General features: G+C 45.7%; 1 protein-coding gene across 1 annotated transcript in view; it reads right to left on the bottom strand.

Moving 5' to 3' along the window:
• LOC134355411 (cathepsin E-A-like) overlaps positions 1-18,854 on the bottom strand; it is a 39,984-nt gene extending 21,130 nt beyond the window's left edge. Inside the window, exons 1-6 of the mRNA XM_063065259.1 lie at positions 18,691-18,854; positions 9,690-9,852; positions 8,977-9,094; positions 7,251-7,369; positions 4,275-4,474; positions 492-608 (exon numbers count right to left, since the gene is read on the bottom strand). Of these exons, the coding sequence (XP_062921329.1) occupies positions 492-608; positions 4,275-4,474; positions 7,251-7,369; positions 8,977-9,094; positions 9,690-9,852; positions 18,691-18,761 (788 nt within the window). The 5' untranslated portion in view covers positions 18,762-18,854. The remainder of the gene's footprint in view (positions 1-491; positions 609-4,274; positions 4,475-7,250; positions 7,370-8,976; positions 9,095-9,689; positions 9,853-18,690) is intronic.
• Between the last annotated feature and the right edge of the window lie 998 nt (positions 18,855-19,852).

Below are 19,852 nucleotides of genomic sequence, written 5' to 3'. Positions count from 1 at the left end.
TAGAGGCCCAGAGCCATCAGATGCTCCTCATATGACAAGCCTTTCAATCCTGGAATCATGTTCATGAACCTCCTTTGAACCCTCCCCGGTGTCAGCACATCCTTTCTTAGGTAAGAGGCCCAAAATTGCTCACAATACTCCAAGTGAGGCCTCACCAGTGCTTTATAAAGCAACAGCATTACATCCTTGCTTTGTCTTTTTTTTGTTTTTGGAATGTGGGAGGAAACTGGAGAATACAGAGGATATCCACGTGGTCATGGGGAGAACATACTGTCAGTGGAAGGAATCGAACCCCTATTTCACAGCCAATGCTCTCACGCGTTACGCTAACTGGTATGTTACCATGCTGCCTTGTATCAACACTTCGCTGAGGCATTCATGTCCCTAGTCTCGAAGCTGACCCCTGTGACAGTTCAGCATTCCCTTGGGACTGGCCCTGAGCTTCAGTCTGGTTTTCGGAGTGGTTCTGTGTAAACGGTGCCTGCACTTACCCATCCAACTGGATTTGCCAGTACCCTTGCCTAGTCACAGGAATCCAGTTGAGCTCCCCAACGAAATGTGCAGGATCAAATCCACCGAAAATTATTTCACTTCCCTTCCCGTCATTCCTGGAGGGAGAAAGAAACAGAAAGAGAAGTGGTTACAATCTGAATGCTTTCATAGTAAAGCTTGGTTAATTTAACTTATTCTAATTTTCATTTAGATACACAATGTGGAACAGGCCCTTCCAGCCTGACGAGGCAGGCCGCGTAACGACCCATTGATTTCATCCCTAGCCTAAACGTAGGACAATTTACAATTAAGCTACTGACCTGTACATCTTTGGAATATGGGAGGGAACCGGAGCATCCAGCGAAAACCCACATGCTTGCGGGAAGAACATACAAACTTCTTACAGAGGATGCGGGAATTGAACTCCCAACTCCCATGCCCCTAGCTGTAATAGTGTCATGCTCACCACTATGCTACCATGGTGGCTCAAGAGGGTAACTATGGCCCAACCTTTCATCGGGCAATAGATGCCAGAAGTTGAGAAACAAAGGTCGATTGCAAGTCCAAAAGTCGAGGCCCGATAACCGTAGGCCCTAGGTCCACTGGCAAAGTTGCAGACTCATTGTCTGCCTGCTTTTGGAGAGCTGTCTGTGTGGGTGTGTGGGTGGGTTGGGGGAAAGAGGGAAATGGGCATCTCCACTTCCTGAGAATATTAAGGTGAGTGAGGCCAATTTCTAACCAACTTTTACAGGAGCACCATCAAGAATGTCCTGGCTAGTTGCAGGACCATCTGGTACTGAATTATAAGACATCTGACCACAAGACCCTACAAAGGATTGTGAGGTCTGCTCATTGAAGTCTTGCTTCCACTCAAAGATATTTACCAGGACCACTGCATACGAAGGGCCCTTCGCATTGTCAATGATCCCTACCAGCAGTCCAACAATCTCTTTGACCCTCTACCATCAGGCAGGAGGTACTGTAGCATCAAGACAAGAACTGTTAGGAGAAGCTTCTACCCCCCTCAGGCCGTGAGACGACTGAACTTCCTGCCACCACCCAGGTCTTATCACCCTGGGCTCCACGGTAGCGTAGTGGTTAGCGCGACGCGATTCCAGCTCACAGCATTTCAGAGTTCGGAGTCCAATTCCAGCGCAGTCCATACATCCTCCGTGTGAAAGGCGTGGGTTTTCCCCAGATGCTCTGGTTTCCTCCCACAGTCCAATGACATGAAGGGTTAACTGCACATTGTAAATTGTTCTGTGGTTAGAGTAAAGTTAATTGGGTGTGTGAGGGACTGTGCGACATGGCTTGAAGGACTGAAAGGGCCTACTCCGTATCGATAAATAAATAAATAAATCACGCGCATGAAGCACATGAAATGCTATACCGTTTACTTTTAACCCGTGTCACCAAAGCATCTCATTATTTGTTAATTTATTAGTGGTGATACTACTTTATGAGTTATGTGTGTGAGTTATCTGTACTGTGTTGTGCACATTGTTTCATTTGTCAGTATGCATGTGTATGGTTAGACGACAATAAGCTTGAACTTTTCCCCCTGTTGTTTTCTTGCTTGTTTGTGTTTCCTGTTGCTCTGCCGAAAGTCGTGGGCACGTCCTTTTGGCAACACTTGTGGGCTGCCCCCAACGCAGCTGCGCTGGTTGTTAACGCATTTCACCACATGTTTCAACGTGCATGTGTTTGAATCTAAATCTGAGGTATGAAAACTTGAAAATATGCACCATTACAGCATGATTGATCTTTACGGAATGTCTCTCTGGTGCTTCCCGCTCCCTTCCCCTTGTCCCAACCAGGATTTTCCTCTCCTTGCCTCCTTCCCACTCTCAGTCTACAATAGAGACCCAGATCAGAATTAGGTTTGTCATCACTCACATATGTCATGAAGTTTGTTTTTTTATATGGAAGCAGTACAGTGCAATACATAAAATTACTACAGTTCTGTGCAAAAGTCTTAGGCACCCTAGCTATATATATGTGCCTGAGACTTTTACAGAGTACCACACGTATTGTGGAATGATCTGTATGGATGATGTGCAAAACAAAGATTTTCGCTGTATCTCAGTACACAAATCAAGCACCAATTACTTTGACAAATTCAACTGCAGATCAACTGAGCGAAGCTGTACAACAGAAAACACTGGGATACTGGAGGTGTACAGGAGTGAGATAGGTCAGTTGGTTGAGTAGTGTTGCAATAGCAATGTCAACGTGACCAAGGACTTGATGGTGGACTTCAGAAAGGAGAAGTTGGGAGAACACACACCAGCCCTCAGTGAAGAGTCTAATATTGGTTAGACCATACTTGAGTGTGGTCTACATTTTTGATCATCATGCTACAGAAAAGATTTAACCATAACAGAGACAGTGCAGAAGAGATTCCCAAGATCTTACCTGGAATGGAGGTCTATAGATACAAGAAGAGATTGGGTAGGCTGGGATTATTCTCATTGGAGGCTGAGAGGTAATCTTATAAAAACATCAGAGTCAAAGATAGGATAGATAGCCAGAATCTTTTATTTCCCATTGCAGGGAAGCCTAGAATGAGAAGGCACAGGTTTAAGATGAGAGGAGAAATTTAAAAGAGAACTGAAAGGTAAGTTTTTCACACAGAGAGTGAAGAATACCTGGAATGAACTGATGAAGGATGTGTTTGAAGGAGATACAATTACAGCATTCAGAAGGCATTGGACAGCTGGTAACGGAGACATAGCATTGACCGGTCCTTTCAGTCCAACCTCTTCATGCCAAGCAAGATGACTGTCTGAGTTAGTCACACTTACCGATGTTTGGTCCATATCCCTCTGGCTCTTTTCTGTCCATTAGATAGCACTTTAAGTATGAAAGGTGTAGAGGGATATGGATTTTTATGCTATACAGAAATAATTCTATTTATTCATTTAGAGATACAGTATGGAGGACCACCCACCAATCCAACTATTTAACCCTAGCTTAATCGCAGGACCCTCCAAGAGGACCACAATCTTGTCATAGGGTTTGGAGGCTTGTGTACCTCAATGACCCGGAGAGTTATGCTGGCTGGAGTCAGGGCCTCGTGCTTTGGCTCTTGATACCATCACCCATGCCAAGCAGGTCAAAGGGTAGAGGTCGGACTAAGAGTGGTCCACCGGTCCTCCAGGTTCAAGGGTTGAGCTCAGGGCTAACAACCCTGACTGGTGAAAAAGAAATTGTTATGGAAGCAGCAATGAAGAACCCTCCGGTGCGATGGTGCGGAAAGAGACGGAGGACCTTCATTGCTGCCTAAATGCAAGTGTCATATGTGCAGCAGGTAAGTAAGTAATCACAGGACAACTTACTAATTAACCTACTAACTGGTATGTCTTTGGACTATGGAAGGAAACTAGAGTACCCAAACACGAGGAATTCTGCAGATGCTGAAAATTCAAGCAACACACATCAAAGTTGCCGGTGAACGTAGCAGGCCAGGCAGCATCTATAGGAAGAGGTACAGTCAACGTTTCAGGAAGGGTCTCGGCCTGAAACGTCAACTGTACCTCTTCCTATAGATGCTGCCTGGCCTGCTGCATTCACCAGCAACTTTGATGTGTGTTGCTAGAGTACCAAAAGTTAACCCACACACTCACAGGGAGATGGCACCAGTATTGAAATGCAAAATCCAGATCACTATGATTGCCTATTGTCCTATAACTTCAGATATCAATAATCTAGATTCCAATCAGAGGGCATGTAAATGTTTCAGCAAGTGTTTGAGCACAACACGCATCACTGGAGAGTCCTACCTGGACAGGAACACAGAGAACAGCGGCTGCTCCACCAGATTCTGGGCCATCATGTTGTCGAACACAGGCGTGGCATCTGCTACAGCGATGGACGGGTAGGCCAGTCCCAGGATGCCATCGAACGGGGAGTACTCAAACGTGGTGCCTGGCTCCGTCACACTTTCACCAAACATCTGGTCCACAACAGATAAGCCTTCAATCTAAGTGCAGGAGGCAACATTTGTGATTAGGTAACTCTCTCATTAGGACACTAACGTTGAATGTTGGAAACAGTGCAGCCAATTTCACAGGCATATTGGTTGAAGGAGAAATGTTGGCCAGGTCTTGGTGGGGGAACATTCTGTGGAAGTACGTCATTGAATAGTAGCAAACATCTCAACTTGTCCGATGGGAAGGTACCACCTCCACAATCGACACCAAATTGCCAATTTCTTTTAACGCTCTCATCTAGGGGGCAGGATGACAAATGCGAAGTTTTTTCATTTGTATGAAAATGACTCATACTCTGTATGGAGAGTGGGAAATGCTGATCTGGAGATTCTGAACAAAGAACATGAAACAAAAAAAACAGAGGATAAAGTGTCTGTGCTGAGTTTGGCACCAAATTAAACTAACCCATTCTGCCTGCACAGGATCCCTGTCTCTCTATTCTCTGCATTTTATGTGTCTAATTAAAAGCCTCTTGAATGCCATTATGAACCAGACTTGATTAGACAGCTTGAGGTAAAGGAACTGCATATGATCCATACACCCAGCATGTTCATACGCTTGTCTGATTGATTCTTAATCACTGCTGCTGTATGTGTCTCCACCCATCCCTAGCAGCACCTCCCAGGCATCCACCTCTCTCTATAAATAAACTTCACATTTAATTGTTGTTCAACCATACATGAATATCCATGGATACTTGTTTGTATTCCTCTCCACTCCTGGTGGCTCACCGTGCAACCACCCTGCTGGGTTTTTTTATCTTGTCTGTTTTTTAACAAGGCCAAGTTGCGAGCTCGACGCTCAACCCAGCGCATTTGGAAAGCGTGCATGGAGCCGGCCGGATTCGAACCCAGCACCACCTGGCTTGAAGTCCAGTGTTCCTGTGACTACCACAGCAAACTGTTGAGGCCAGTTCATTGGCTATGTTTAAGAGGGAGTTAGATATGGCCCTTGTGGCTACAGGGGTCAGGGGGTATGGAGGGAAGGCTGGGGCGGGGTTCTGAGTTGGATGATCAGCCATGATCATAATAAATGGCGGTGCAGGCTCGGAGGGCCGAATGGCCTACTCCTGCACCTATTTTCTATGTTTCTATGTTTCTATGTTTCTACACTACCAGCCAGTTTACCCATGATAGCATCCAAATGAAACAGCATTCCTCTGGGGCCAGGTTGTAAAACACAGCAACGACAGACACACATAGCACAAGGCACTTATAAGATAGCAGTAAACGTGCAATCGCACAAAAAACATATAATAAATCCCAAGGCCCTGAGTGTGATGACCTGTAGGTTGACGCACATGGATGCTGTCAGCGAGAACAAGCCCACAGTAGTCCGCAGATGAACACCCAATCCAGCTTATCTGCAACCGAGCAAACACTGGAGGGCAGCGCTGACAGGAGAGGCCAGTAACCCCTCCCCATGCCACAACGCCTCCAGAATCTCCTCTCCCGGCTGGCTGCGATAGGTGACCCAGCCACACGGCACCTAGACCACACTACATCCAAGGACACGCAGCTCCCCTGCCATCGGTCTCGCCAATAAACCAGTGAGCCAGACTTGCAGTATTCTGCATTACCAATATACAGCAGGGTCTTCTGATCAAATAAAGACATGCAAAGCAATCACTCACTGCTAGATAGCACACCACCTTCGGGCACTAACTCCGACACCTTGCTCTAGCAGGTAGTAAACAGACCCCTCCTATCTCCTTTAAACTTCCATCCACTCACCTTAAATGCCCATCCTTCTAGCACTTGGCATTTCTACGCTGTGAACAAAAACTGACAATCTCCCCTGTTTTTGCATCTCATTATTTTATAAGGACTCCATTCGGCCTCCTGATGCATCTGAGAAAACAACTCAATTTTGCCCGATCCCTTCTTGTAGCTAATACTCTCTAATCCAGGCAGCACTCTGGTGAACCTCTTCTGACACCCTCTCCAAATCATCCACATATTTCCTGTAATGAGATATTCAGAACTGCACCTAAAACTGTTTGGGTGGTGGGGTGGAGATACATCTCTACCAAAGAAGGTGTAAGGCATTAGCTCTGCTAGTCTGAAAGTCACCCTTAAGGTGTAGAACCTGCTTAGCGCCCCCATCCCCGATCAGGGTCATGTGAACCCATGGGAGTGGATGGTGGATGGTCACATAAGCAACTGATTCATATCACAATTGCTGCTTATGTGACCACTGACACCAGGCAGACAATCTCTGAAGAGTATTGATAATGGCTGGAGTCACCTGTCTTATAAAGACACTGCCCAGAAGAAAGGCAACGGCAAACCATTTCTGCAGAAAAAATTCCCAAGATCAATCATGGTCATGGAAAGATCATGACCACCCTTGTCATACGACATGGCACATAATGATGATGTCATATGATACGGCACATAATGATGATGATGATAATGGATAATAAATGTAAATGCTGCTGCATGGTGGCCATCATGGAAAGAGGTCAACAGCTATGACTCACTTCCCATGATTCCTGGTAGCAAGGACATGGCAGCTGCAATCTCCACAGGTCGTTACCAAGGAGAAATGTGCAAGTCGTATTTTAAAGTGGCCATCGGGGGAAAGCCACCCTAATGATATATCAAAGATAATTTTTCCCACTATTACTATTTTTTGTTGCTTTGTCCCAGTTGAATATTAGTGCAGAACAAATCTACCACACCAAACAAGGCTGATGTCCAATTTCTGGGCACACACAGGAATCCCATCTGAAGGATCGGGTCACATCTCAGAATAATTACTCACATTCACCGTGTCCATTGCCAGTACTCCAGAGAGGCTGCCAGTTCCATAGTGGATTGAGAAGGGTCGGCCGACTCTTTCATAAGTTGATGAATCTTCTGGGATATATTTGTGATGCTGCTCTGTAAAACAAGTACTCTTCACAAATGAGGACATCAGTCTAGGTAAAGCATTGATCATTTAACCCGCTTGATTTCATACTGTAATGTAGGACTTATGAGTCCAATGCACAGGATTAAAAGAGGCTGCAGAACCTTGAGAACTCAGCTAGCTCCATCGTGAGCACAGGCGTCCCCACCGCCGAGGTCGTCTTCAAATGGCGATGCCTTAAAAAGGCGGCATTCACCATTAAGGACCCTCACCATCTGGAACATGCCCTCTTCTCCTTACCACAATCAGGGAGGAGGTACAGGAGCCTGAAGACCCACACTGGAAGTTTTCGGAACAGCTTCTTTCCCTCTGCCACCAGAATTTCTTTAGCCAAAGGAGTGATGAATTTGTGGAATTTGTTGCCACATGCTGCTGTGGAGGCCAGGTCGTTGGGTGTATTTAAGGCAGAGATTAATAGGTTCTTGATTGGACATGGCATCAAAGGTTATGGGGAGAAGGTCAGGAACTGAGGTTGAGGAGAAGATAGAGAAAAGGATCAGCTATGATTGAATAGTGAAGCAGACTTGATGGGCCAGATGGATTAATTCTGCTGCTATGTCTTATGTTCTTAAGGTCTAATTCTAAATGGTCCACGAACCCATGAAGATTATCTTTGCTTTTCCTGCTTCACATTATTTATTTATTTATTTTGGAAGACATAGTAATATTTTAAGCAACACATTTCATGAACTATGTCAGTGACAATAAACTCGTCTCTGATTCTGATTCTTTGAATCTCTTCATTTGAGCCCCAGAAATGGACTTCGTTTTGTATGAGAATATAAGAAATCAGAAAGATTAAAGCCGAACTTTATTTGTCAGATGTAATTCAAAGCTTCGAAAAACAGTGAACTATTTTGTTTGCATCAATGACCAAGGCAGTCGGAGGATGTGCTGGGGGCAGCCTGCAAGTGCCACGGTGCTTCTGGCACCAACAACTTACTAACCCTAACCTTGACCCTCAAAGGTTATGGTGAGAAGGTGGGGGCGTGGGACTAAATGGGAGAATGGATCTGCTCATGATAAAATGGCGGAGCAGACTCAATGGGCCGAATGGCCGACTTCTGCTCCTTTGTCTTGTGGTCTTATGACCCGTGCATTTTCGGAATGTGGGAGGAAACCAGAGCACCCGGGGGAAACCCAGGTATTCACAGGGAGAATGCACATATCCCTACAGACAGTGGCAGGAATTGAACCCTGTTTGGTCACCACTGGAGCCTCAGAGTGTTACACTAACTGCCACGTTACCATGCAACTAGTGTTCAGCACTCATCCCTTCAAGCTTACCTTCCAGTTACTATGATTGTGACTGATCTACCCCAGGCCTCATCTCCTCTTCTGTCCCTGTTTCCCATAGCCTCAGTTCCCTCATCTTTAAGTTGCCAATGACTGAACCTCCACAACTCTGCAGCTTTAAATTTAAGTACAACACCCGGTCACAGGGAGAGTGTAAAAACTCCTTATGGACAGCAGCAGAGAAACGTTATACTAACCACTATCCCACGGTGCTGCCCCACTCTGAGATAGCAACACCACCTTGGCACTGACACTGTAGAAATGATAGTATTTTTGTACTTACTGCAGGCCACACTGTAACAGTAAACTGAAGGTACCCACAGATTGGATGAACCGGTATCAAATATGACTGTAAAGTTCTGAGGAGGTGTGCCGATAGAAATCATTCCTGCGTACTGAGACTGGTAAAAAACATGATTAACTTTGATTTATCCTGCTCTAAATAAACATTTTCGCAAAAGCCGCTGTTCAAGCGTGACCTCATATAAAAAAATACCGAATTCGAACAAGAAGCAGGGATAACATTACCCTTGCATGCAGTCTCTAAAACAAAAATCCTAGTCATGAAATTAGCAGTTTGGCCATTAAGGTCTGAGGTAAGAAATTATTTCTTCACTTATAGTCATACAACACAGAACCAAGCACAAAACCAGGGAACATAGGTTTAGGATGAGAGCGGGAAGATTTAAAAGAGATCTGAGGAACAGATTTTTCACACAGAGGGTGAAATGAGCTGCCAGAGGAAGTGGTCGAGGCAGGTACAATGGTGTCAGTGAAGGAGCACCTGGACAGGTACGTGGAGGGATGAGGCTTAGAGAGATGTGGACTGAACGCAGGAAATGGTGACTAGCTGGGTGGGCACTGTGGCCAGCATGGACTGATTGGGCTGAAGGGCCTGTATGCGTGCTGTATGACTCCATTTGGACAGCACCAATGCATATTATCTAGTTCATAATCCAAACACCCAGCACAGGCAAAGCAGCCAGAGGTACTTACATTCATGTAGTTGAGAAGGGGCTCAGTTGATGCTTGTAGTTTAGAGCACTCCTGGGATTGACCCCTCTGTACCAAATCAAGCTTGTTATGTTCCCAAAAATTCGTCAGGATCCCTTTCTCCTTCATCATTTGCTTGGTGGACTTGTATCTCTTCAGTGGAATTCTGAAACGATAGGTGGAAAATGTGTAGTACCGTAACTACAACCTTGACATTGCGTTCAAGGCTGGCTTTTTGCCCCCAACCTTTGAGGAGGTAGGTGGTGAGCCACTGCTATGATCTAGACCCAACAACAGGGAAGGGCTGGAGATGTATTTCCAACCCGATTCAGATTCAGATTCACAGTGAAATGTGTCATCTGTGTTAACATCCAACACGTCCAGGGGTGTGCTGGGGCCAAGAGTCACAGCACATTCTGCGCCAACATAGACAGCCCACGATGCTCAGTGGAACAACACAGAACGCGAAAAAAAAGGGAACACAGCAAGCAACAAAAAAACCAACAGTAAAAACAAGCCCCTTTCCTCCCTCCCATACACACACACACACACACGTACACACGTACACTCACACACACACACACACACGTACACTCACACACACACACACACACACACACACACACGTACACACGTACACTCACACACACACACACACACACGTACACTCACACACACACACACGTACACACGTACACTCACACACACACACACACACGTACACTCACACACACACACACACACACACGTACACACGTACACTCACACACACACACACACACACACACTCACACACACACACACACACACACACACGTACACACGTACACTCACACACACACACACACACGTACACACGTACACTCACACACACACACACACGTACACACGTACACTCACACACACACGTACACTCACACACACTCACACACACACACACAGGTACACTCACACACACACACACACACACACACACGTACACACGTACACTCACACACACACACACAGGTACACTCACACACACACACACACACACACACACACACGTACACACGTACACTCACACACACACACACACACACACGTACACTCACACACACACACACGTACACACGTACACTCACACACACACACACACACGTACACACGTACACTCACACACACACACACACACGTACACACGTACACTCACACACACACACACACACACACACTTACACACTTACACTCACACACACACACACACACGTACACTCACACACACACACACATACGTACACACGTACACTCAGACACACACACACACACACGTACACACGTACACTCACACACACACACACACACGTACACACGTACACTCACACACACACACACACACACACGTACACTCACACACACACACACACACACGTACACACGTACACTCACACACACACACACACACACACACGTACACACGTACACTCACACACACACACACACCCACACTCACACACACACACACACACACACGTACACACGTACACTCACACACACACACACGTACACTCACACACACACACACACACACACACGTACACACGTACACTCACACACACACACACACACGTACACACGTACACTCACACACACACACACACACGTACACTCACACACACACACACACACACACACACACGTACACACGTACACTCACACACACACACACACGTACACTCACACACACACACACACACACACACACGTACACACGTACACTCACACACACACACACACACACGTACACTCACACACACACACACATACGTACACACGTACACTCACACACACACACACACACATACGTACACACGTACACTCAGACACACACACACACATACGTACACACGTACACTCACACACACACACACACACGTACACACGTACACTCACACACACACGTACACTCACACACACACACACACATACGTACACACGTACACTCAGACACACACACACACACATACGTACACACGTACACTCACACACACACACACACACACGTACACACGTACACTCACACACACACGTACACTCACACACACACACACACGTACACACGTACACTCACACACACACACACACACACACGTACACACGTACACTCACACACACACACACACACACATACGTACACACGTACACTCACACACACACAGACAGTCCTCCAGCTCCAGGGCGGGCCTCCACCGGGCTACGGCTTCTGCACACCCAGGAGGTGTGCAGCTGGCACGGGAATCTGTAGGGGGAGTCCTGACGAAGGGTCTCAGCCCAAAATGTCGACAGTACCTCTTCCTATAGATGCTGCCTGGCCTGCTGCGCACACCAGCAATTTTTATGTGTGTTGCTTGAAATTCCAGCATCTGCAGATTTCCTCATGTAGGGGGAGGTGTTGCCTTGCCAGTGACAGGGCTGTGGGACATGCCTAGCGGGGCTGGGTATGCTTATAGAGAGAGAAGAGCTGAGCCAATCACAGAGGAAGTACTTGTGATGGCAGCATTGACCATGATCAAGAAAGCACACCAGTGCCTCCACTTCCCCAGGAGGCCAAAGCCACTTGGCATGCCGCGGCCAACCCTTCCCAATTTGGATTGATGCACCATAGGAACCATTTTACTTGGACACTTCGTGGCTTGGTATGACTACTGCTCTGCCTGGGGCCACAAGAAACTGCAGAGTTATGGACACAGCTCAGCTCATATCACAGAAACCAGCCCCACCTCTATAGACTGTGTCTACACTTCTCACTGCCTTGATAAAGCAGACAATGTAATCCAAGACCCCTTTCTCTCTCCCCTCTCCCATTGTGCAGAAGATACAAAAACCAGAAAGCAAGTACCAGCAAGCTCAAGGACAGATTTTATCCTGCTGTTATAAGACGATTGAATGGGACTTTAGTCCATTAAAATGAACTCTTAACCTCACAATCCACCTCATTATCGTCGTCGTGGCTATCCCTTGAGGTCGTAGCGGCCCACAGAGTGAAGACACCTGTGTGTGTATTTGTTTAACGTGTACTTGATGTCGCACTCCAAGAAGCACAGGATACTTCACAAATCAGCCAACTGATTCCAATGGCATGGAAACCACGACGATTGGAGCTGATGGATTTGTTGCAGCCTTCACCTGCCTTCACAGCCGTTGAGTTCGAAGTAACTTCATCCACCTGTTCCACCGTTGAGATCTTGGTTGGATTGTTCTTTGTCAGAGACCTCACCCTTGACCTTACCGCCATGGGTGACCCTACCAGGAGCATAGCTCCAGACGGCATTGCTCTCGGGATCACAGGACCACACAAGCTTCTCCACCACGACAATGTGACAATCCACCTCATTATACCCTTGCACTTTATTATCTGCCTGCACTGCACGTTCTCTGTAACACTTCAAACTGAATTCTTTTATCATTTTCCTTTGTGCTACCTCGACATACTGATGTGATGAAATTATCTGCATGGATGTCATGCAAGATGGCACGGTAGAACTGTGGTTAGCACAATGCTCTACAGAACCTGCGACCCGGGTTCAACTCCCGCCACTGCCTGTAAGGAGTATACACCTTCTCCCCGGGTCCAAATGTGAAATTGGGCGTGAAAAGTGGCGCTGCCCCGATAGAAGATGAGGTGACTTTCACTCAAGCTTGCATTGGGCCGCAATGTAAACAGTGGGGAGGGAACAAGCTGATAGGTCAGAGTGGAAGTGTGATGAGGAATTAAAGTGGCAGGCAGCAGGAAGCTCAGGGTCATGCTGCAGACTGAGAGCAGAATCTGCAAAGTGGCAACCAAGCAGGTTGCTTTTCCCATGCCTGTCCATGGTCTCCTCTAATGCCGCAGTGAGGCCAAACTCAGGTTTGAGGAGCAACACCTCATGTTCCATCTGGGTAGCCTCCATTCCGACATGAATTTCTCCAACTTCCAGTAGTTTCTGCACCTCATCCTTCTCTCTTTTTCTATTCCATATTCTGAGTGCCCTCTCATCTCTTCTCTTCTCCTCACCTCACCAGCCATTCAGCTCCCTTTGGTTCTCCTCCTCATTCCCTTTCTTCCATGGTCCAAAGTCCTTTCCTATTAGATTCCTTCTTCTTCAGCCGTTTTACCTCCCAGCTTCTTTGTTCATGCCCCACCCACCTTCTCCCCATCCACGCTCTCAACTTTCCCTTCACCATGTTTCACCTATCACCAATTCACTTTTCCTATATTCTTATTCTGGGCTTCTTCCCCCTTCCTTTCAAGTGCGATGAAGGGTCTCAGCCCGAAGCATCAACTGGCTATGTCCTCTGTAGATGCTGCCTGACCTGCTGTGTTCCTCCAGTATTTTGTGTGTGTTGCTCAAGATGTCCAACATCTGCAGCATCTCCTGTGTTTATGCTTTCTCCAGAGTGCAGGAACCTTCAAGAGGACCACACCTTGTGCTTTGGCTCTTGATAGTGTCACCCATCCCAAGCAGTTCAAAGGGTAGAGGCCAGACTAAGAGTGGTCCACCAGTCCTCCAGGTTCAGGATTGAGCTTACGGCTAACAGCCCTGATGGATCAAACATGAGTGTTACGAAAACAGCAATGAAGGTTCCTTCTACATCTGAGTGTGATGGTATTCATGAGTATCCACCAAGAACTTGCGTGACTGACAGTAGTGAAAACCAAGAGAAAGCTACTGATATGATGAAGGAATCCTTGAACACCACCAGAGATGGAGGACATTCATTAGATCCTGAAACACAGTTGCATAACAAGCAGATAGACAGGAACAGATTGGAAGAACAGCAGAAATTGAAAAACTTAAGGTGGAGTTTGTGTCACTGAATTATAATAGACTAGAACCTCATACAAAGACCAAACCAATGCAAGTCACAAGACAAATGGGGCATGAATCATCAACAAAGGTTGGATTAATCTTGAAAGTTTTCAGGTAATTTTACACAGAGGAAGTTTACTCATTCCATCAGTACCATCCGAAAACAGTATTGACTGAGAGTTAATCACTGTGGAACATAACGTCAGAAATAGAAATATGTAACAGACAGTTGCTCCCAGTAAAATAATCAGACATTTATAATAAATGGGAGGCAAAGAGGTGAAGTAATCAAACTGCTTGCTCAGCTTATCTTTGGTACGTGTTAAATCACACCATGGAGTTAGGAGAGAAGCTGGAACTGTGCCTGATGGAATCCAGAACAAAAGTAGAGTGCTGGTAAACTCGAGTTCACCAGCACCCTGTCCAACCTGGCCAACTGCATTCTGCACTCACAATGTGGCCTCCTCGGCATTGGTGAACACAGGCGTAGACCCCAATGGCCATCTTGAACATCTGGTTACATATTATTGTAATTTCCCTCCCCACTTCCACACTGACCTGTCTGTCTTCAGTCTTCTCCAGTGCTACAGTAAGGCAAACTGGAAGAACAGTATCTCATTTACCGATTAACCCTCCTACTATATTTCACTGGTTTTCACAAACTATGTTGTGTTTAAATTTGGAAAAAATTAGAAGTGTGGTTTATGACCCTTCCATTAAATTTGAAAAAACTTGGAGGCCATTTATTCAGCATTTTCATATGATGTAATTTGACCATTTCCAAATTTATTTTACTTCTCTGTAGTGTTGGTTGAGAGGAATGGAGTCGTCGACACTAAGGTTTTCTTTTCTTCCATTTTTACGTTGTTAAAATTGCCCAGGTTTTTTTTAGTTCAGTTGATTAATTCTGTTTAGATTAGTTTTTTTTTGAGGGGGTTTTGTTTATTTTTTTTTCTTTTTTCATGATTTTTGTCTAGATATTTTCTTTTTGTCCTGTATTATTCATTGGTATCCTACGTGATTGGGAGTTTTGTCAATTAAATACTATTTGGTTTTATAATTACTCATGTTAAGTATAGCAATGTATTCCCAACAACTTTGTATTATTGCTATGTTATGTTTATATTCTATGAAACTAATAAAAAGATTGAAAAAGAAAAGTATCTCATTTACTGTTTATGTATTTTACAACTCAGTGGTATGAATACTGATTCTTCCAATATCAAGTAACCCCCATCCCGATGCTCTCCTCCCATACACCTGTCCAACAAGATTTATTTCCCCTGTATCCATCCTCTTGCCACCTGCCATTTGGCACTTCCCCATCTTGCTCCACCTATCACCTACAAATCTGGAACATGAAAAATTCTGCAGATGCTGGAAATCCTAAGCAACACACAAAAAGTACTGGAGGAACTCAGCAAGTCAGGTGGCATTTATGGAAATGAATAAACAGATGACAGTTCAGGACTGGAAAGGAAGGGGAAGACACCAGAATAAAAAGTTGGGAGGGAAAGGGGCTGGAGGATAACTAGGTGATGGGGTGAAGCCAAGTGGGTGGGAAAGGGAAAGAGCTGGAGAAGAAATAATCAGATAGAGAGGAGAGTGGACCATTGGAGAAAGGGAAGAAAGAGGGGCTCCAAGGTGAGAAGAGATAGGAGGCCAGAGCGAGGAATGGAAGAAGAAGAAAGGAGATGGAATTATTTTTTTAACTTGGAGAAATCAAAGTTCATGCCATCAGGTTGGAGGCTATCCAGACGGAATATCAGGAGTTGCTCCTCCACACTGAGGGTGGCCTCGTCATTGCAAAAGAGGAGGCCATGGACTGACATGTCGGAGCGAGAGTGGGAATTGGAATTAAGATGGTTGGCCACCAGGAAATTCCACTTTTGGCGGATGGTGCAGAGGTGCTCGACGAAACTTCTGGCTGTTCACTTCCCACTTAAGAATGCTGAGGACTCAATCTGAGATATCCTGGACCCTGGCACCTGGGAGACAACATGCCATTCAGGAATCTTGTTCTCACCCACAGAACCTCCTGTCTGCTCCCTAACGAATGAATCCCCCATTGCCACGTGCGTCGCTTCTTTCGCCCACCCACCCCTTCCCTTCTGAATCTCAGAGGCAGACAGTGCCAGGAACCTGACCACTGTGACTTTCCTCTGTGCGGCACCCTCCACTCCTCCGACAGTATCCTGTTGAGGGGGTACTCTGCACTGGCTCCTTAACCCCTTTCCCCTTCCTGACTATCAACATTTTCCTGTGTCCTGCACCTCCAGTGTAACTACCTCTCTATATCTTCAACACAAAATACTCTGCCGATGCTGGGGTCAAAGCAACACTCACAACACGCTGGAGGAACTCAGCAGGTCGGGCAGCATCTGCGGAAATGATCAGTTGACATTTCGGGCCGGAATCTGACAAAGGGTTCCAGCCCGAAACGTTGACTGGTCATTTCCACGGATGCTGCCCGACCTGCTGAGTTCTTCCAGCGTGTTGTGAGTGTCTCTGTGTCTTCTACCTATCACCCCCTCATCCTCCCAAGCGATCCAGAGTTCATCCAGTTCCAGCTCCAATTCCTTAATGTAGATTGTTGGAAGCTGCAGCTGGATGCACTTCTCACAGGTGTAGTCGACAGGGACACTAGACGTCTCCCCGCCTTCCCACATCCCGCAAGATGAGCATTCAACTATCCTGCCTGACAACTGTACTACTATCCTAGCTGAGCAGATATAAAGAAGGCAAGGCTTTTCTTTTCTTTTGCTTTCTCTGACTGAAGCCTTCTCCCCATATCCCTTCACACCTGGACTAATCAAGAACCTATCAACCTGTGCCTTAAATATAACCAATGACTTGGCCTCCACAGCCTCCTCTGGCAATGAATTCCACAGATTCACCACTCTCCGGCTAAGGAAATTCTTCCTCATCTCCATTCTGAAAGAACACTCCTCTATTCTGAGTCTGTGTCCTCGGGTCTTAGAAGCCTGTTACTGCTTTACCTTGTACTACCTCAATACACTATGTAATGAAGTGATTTCAGTGAATAATGTACAAGATAAGTTTTTCACTGTGCCTCTTTGCATCTGACTATAACAAACCAATTTACCAACTTGCCATCACCCACACATTTATACTGATCCTACATTCACCCCGTGTTTCAGTCTCCTGACATTCTCACCTACTTGAAAGAGTACAAAGAAAAATTCTAAGAATTGTGCCAGGTCTGGAGGACCTGGGCTATAAGGAAAGGTTGATTAGGTTAGGACTTTATTCCTTGGAAAATAGACGATTGAGAGGAGATTTGATAGGTATACTAAATTATGAGGGGTACGTTGGTAGGTAAATGGAAGCAGGCGTTTTCCACTGAGGTAGGGTGGGACAACAACTCAAGGTCACGGGTTTAGGGTGAAAGGTGAAAAGTTTAAGGTGAATATGAGGGGAAATTTCTTCACTCAGAGGGTTGTGAGGGTGTGAAATGTAGTGTGGGGTGTGGAGGCCAGTGCAAGTGGTGCATGCGACCTTGATTTCAACACTTAAGAGAAGTTCAGATAGGTACAAGGGTGGTAGGGGTATGGGTGGCGATGATCCCAGTGCAGGTTGATGGGACAAGGCAGATTAAACGGTTCAAAATGGACTAGATGGGCCAAAGGGCCTGTTTCTGAGCTATACTTTTCTAAGATTCTATGACTCTACTTCCCGCAGTGTTTCACAACACATAATGCTTGAGGAACTCCACAGGTCAGCCAGCATCTATAGAGGGGAATAAACAGTCAGCGTTTTGACCCCCAGCGTTTATCACTGGTCCATATACCAGGGGCAATATACAGCCACCAATTGACCTACTGATGTGCAGATAGAGAAGGAAGTTGGACTACCCATAAGAAACATATGCAGTCACAGGGAGAATGTGCAAACTCAAAACAGACAGTGTCCAAGGTCAGGATTGAACCCATATCTCTGGTGCTGTGAGGCAACAGCTCTCTCCTAGTTCTAGCTGACTTGAAGTTTTTACTTGCTGGGACGAAACAGATTATAAGCCTCTGAAACAAACCAGAAAAATCAAGAAGTTATCATAATTAACCTTTAGATTCCCTCATCTGTAGTTTTCTTTTACACTGATTTATGGTGCCAAATCATATCAACAGTATAAATGTTCGAAGAAGAGATTTAATTACCTTTTAAGACACTCTGAAAAGGGCAGCAACCAGAGAACAAAGATTATTCCCTTCATCCTGATGGACTTCATCAAACTGGACTCAGGAATTGAAGCTTTAAGACAGAGCTTGAGGGATTGGATTATAATGGATCAGAAAACTGTACAAAGACCAACCCAGTGAAAAGTCTCCAGGGAAGTGAGGTGTGAATTACTCTGGAATGTTCTTAGATAATTTTTACATGTGGGATGTTTGTTGTGCTCTATCAGAACCATGTGAAAATTGCATTCCTTGAGAGTTAATCACTGTGGAACGAACATCAGAAGTAGAAATATATAATAGTTACACCCAGTAAAATAATCATACATTTATAATAAACAGGAGGCAAAGAGATTGTAATTGCTTACTTTACTTATCTCTGGTACATTTCAGATACACACCCTGGAACAGGCCTCTGGGGAGAAGAAAGACTGTAGACGTCAGAATTGGAATTGTTTTATTATTGTCACGAGTACTGAAGTACTGCAGTGGTGGCGGGGGGAGGTGTAAAGATCTTAAATACATGTCCTTGTGACCCTGCACTACAACCAAGGCTGCACAGCTCTCCAGCGGCTGGTCTTTCCAGTAAACCATTGAACCGTACTTACAATATTCTGCATTACCAATGTCTAGTAGGGTCAAGAAAAGACATCCAAGACAATCACTCATTGTTTGATTGCACACCGCCTTCACGCACCAACTCCAACAGCTTTCCGTAGCAGGCAGCAATAAGGACCCCTCAAATCTCCTTTAAACTTCCATCCACTCACTTTAAATGCCTGGCATCTAGCACTTGTAATTTCTACGCTGTGAACAAAATTGACAATCTATCCTGTTTTTGCATCTCATTTATTTATAAGGACTCCATTCAGCCTCTGATGCACCTGAGAAAACAACTCAATTTTGCCCGATCCCCTCTTGTAGCTAATACTCTCTAATCCAGGCAGCATCATGGTGAACCTCTTCTGAACCTCCACGTATTTCCTGTAATGGGATCTCCAGAACTGCACCTTGGGCAGCGGGGTGGAGATATGTCTCTAACAAAGGAGGAGTAAGATGCTCCTTCACTCCGCTGGCTTGCAGGTCAAACCTGAGTAAATTGCAGGAGCTGCTCAGCAAACCCCCCCCCCCCACCATCAATCAG

Source organism: Mobula hypostoma, chromosome 13, assembly GCF_963921235.1.
Source record: "Mobula hypostoma chromosome 13, sMobHyp1.1, whole genome shotgun sequence".
Taxonomy (NCBI): Eukaryota; Metazoa; Chordata; class Chondrichthyes; order Myliobatiformes; family Myliobatidae; genus Mobula; species Mobula hypostoma.
The sequence above is the reverse complement of the archived record's forward strand: the minus strand, read 5'-3'. Positions and strand labels throughout refer to the sequence as shown.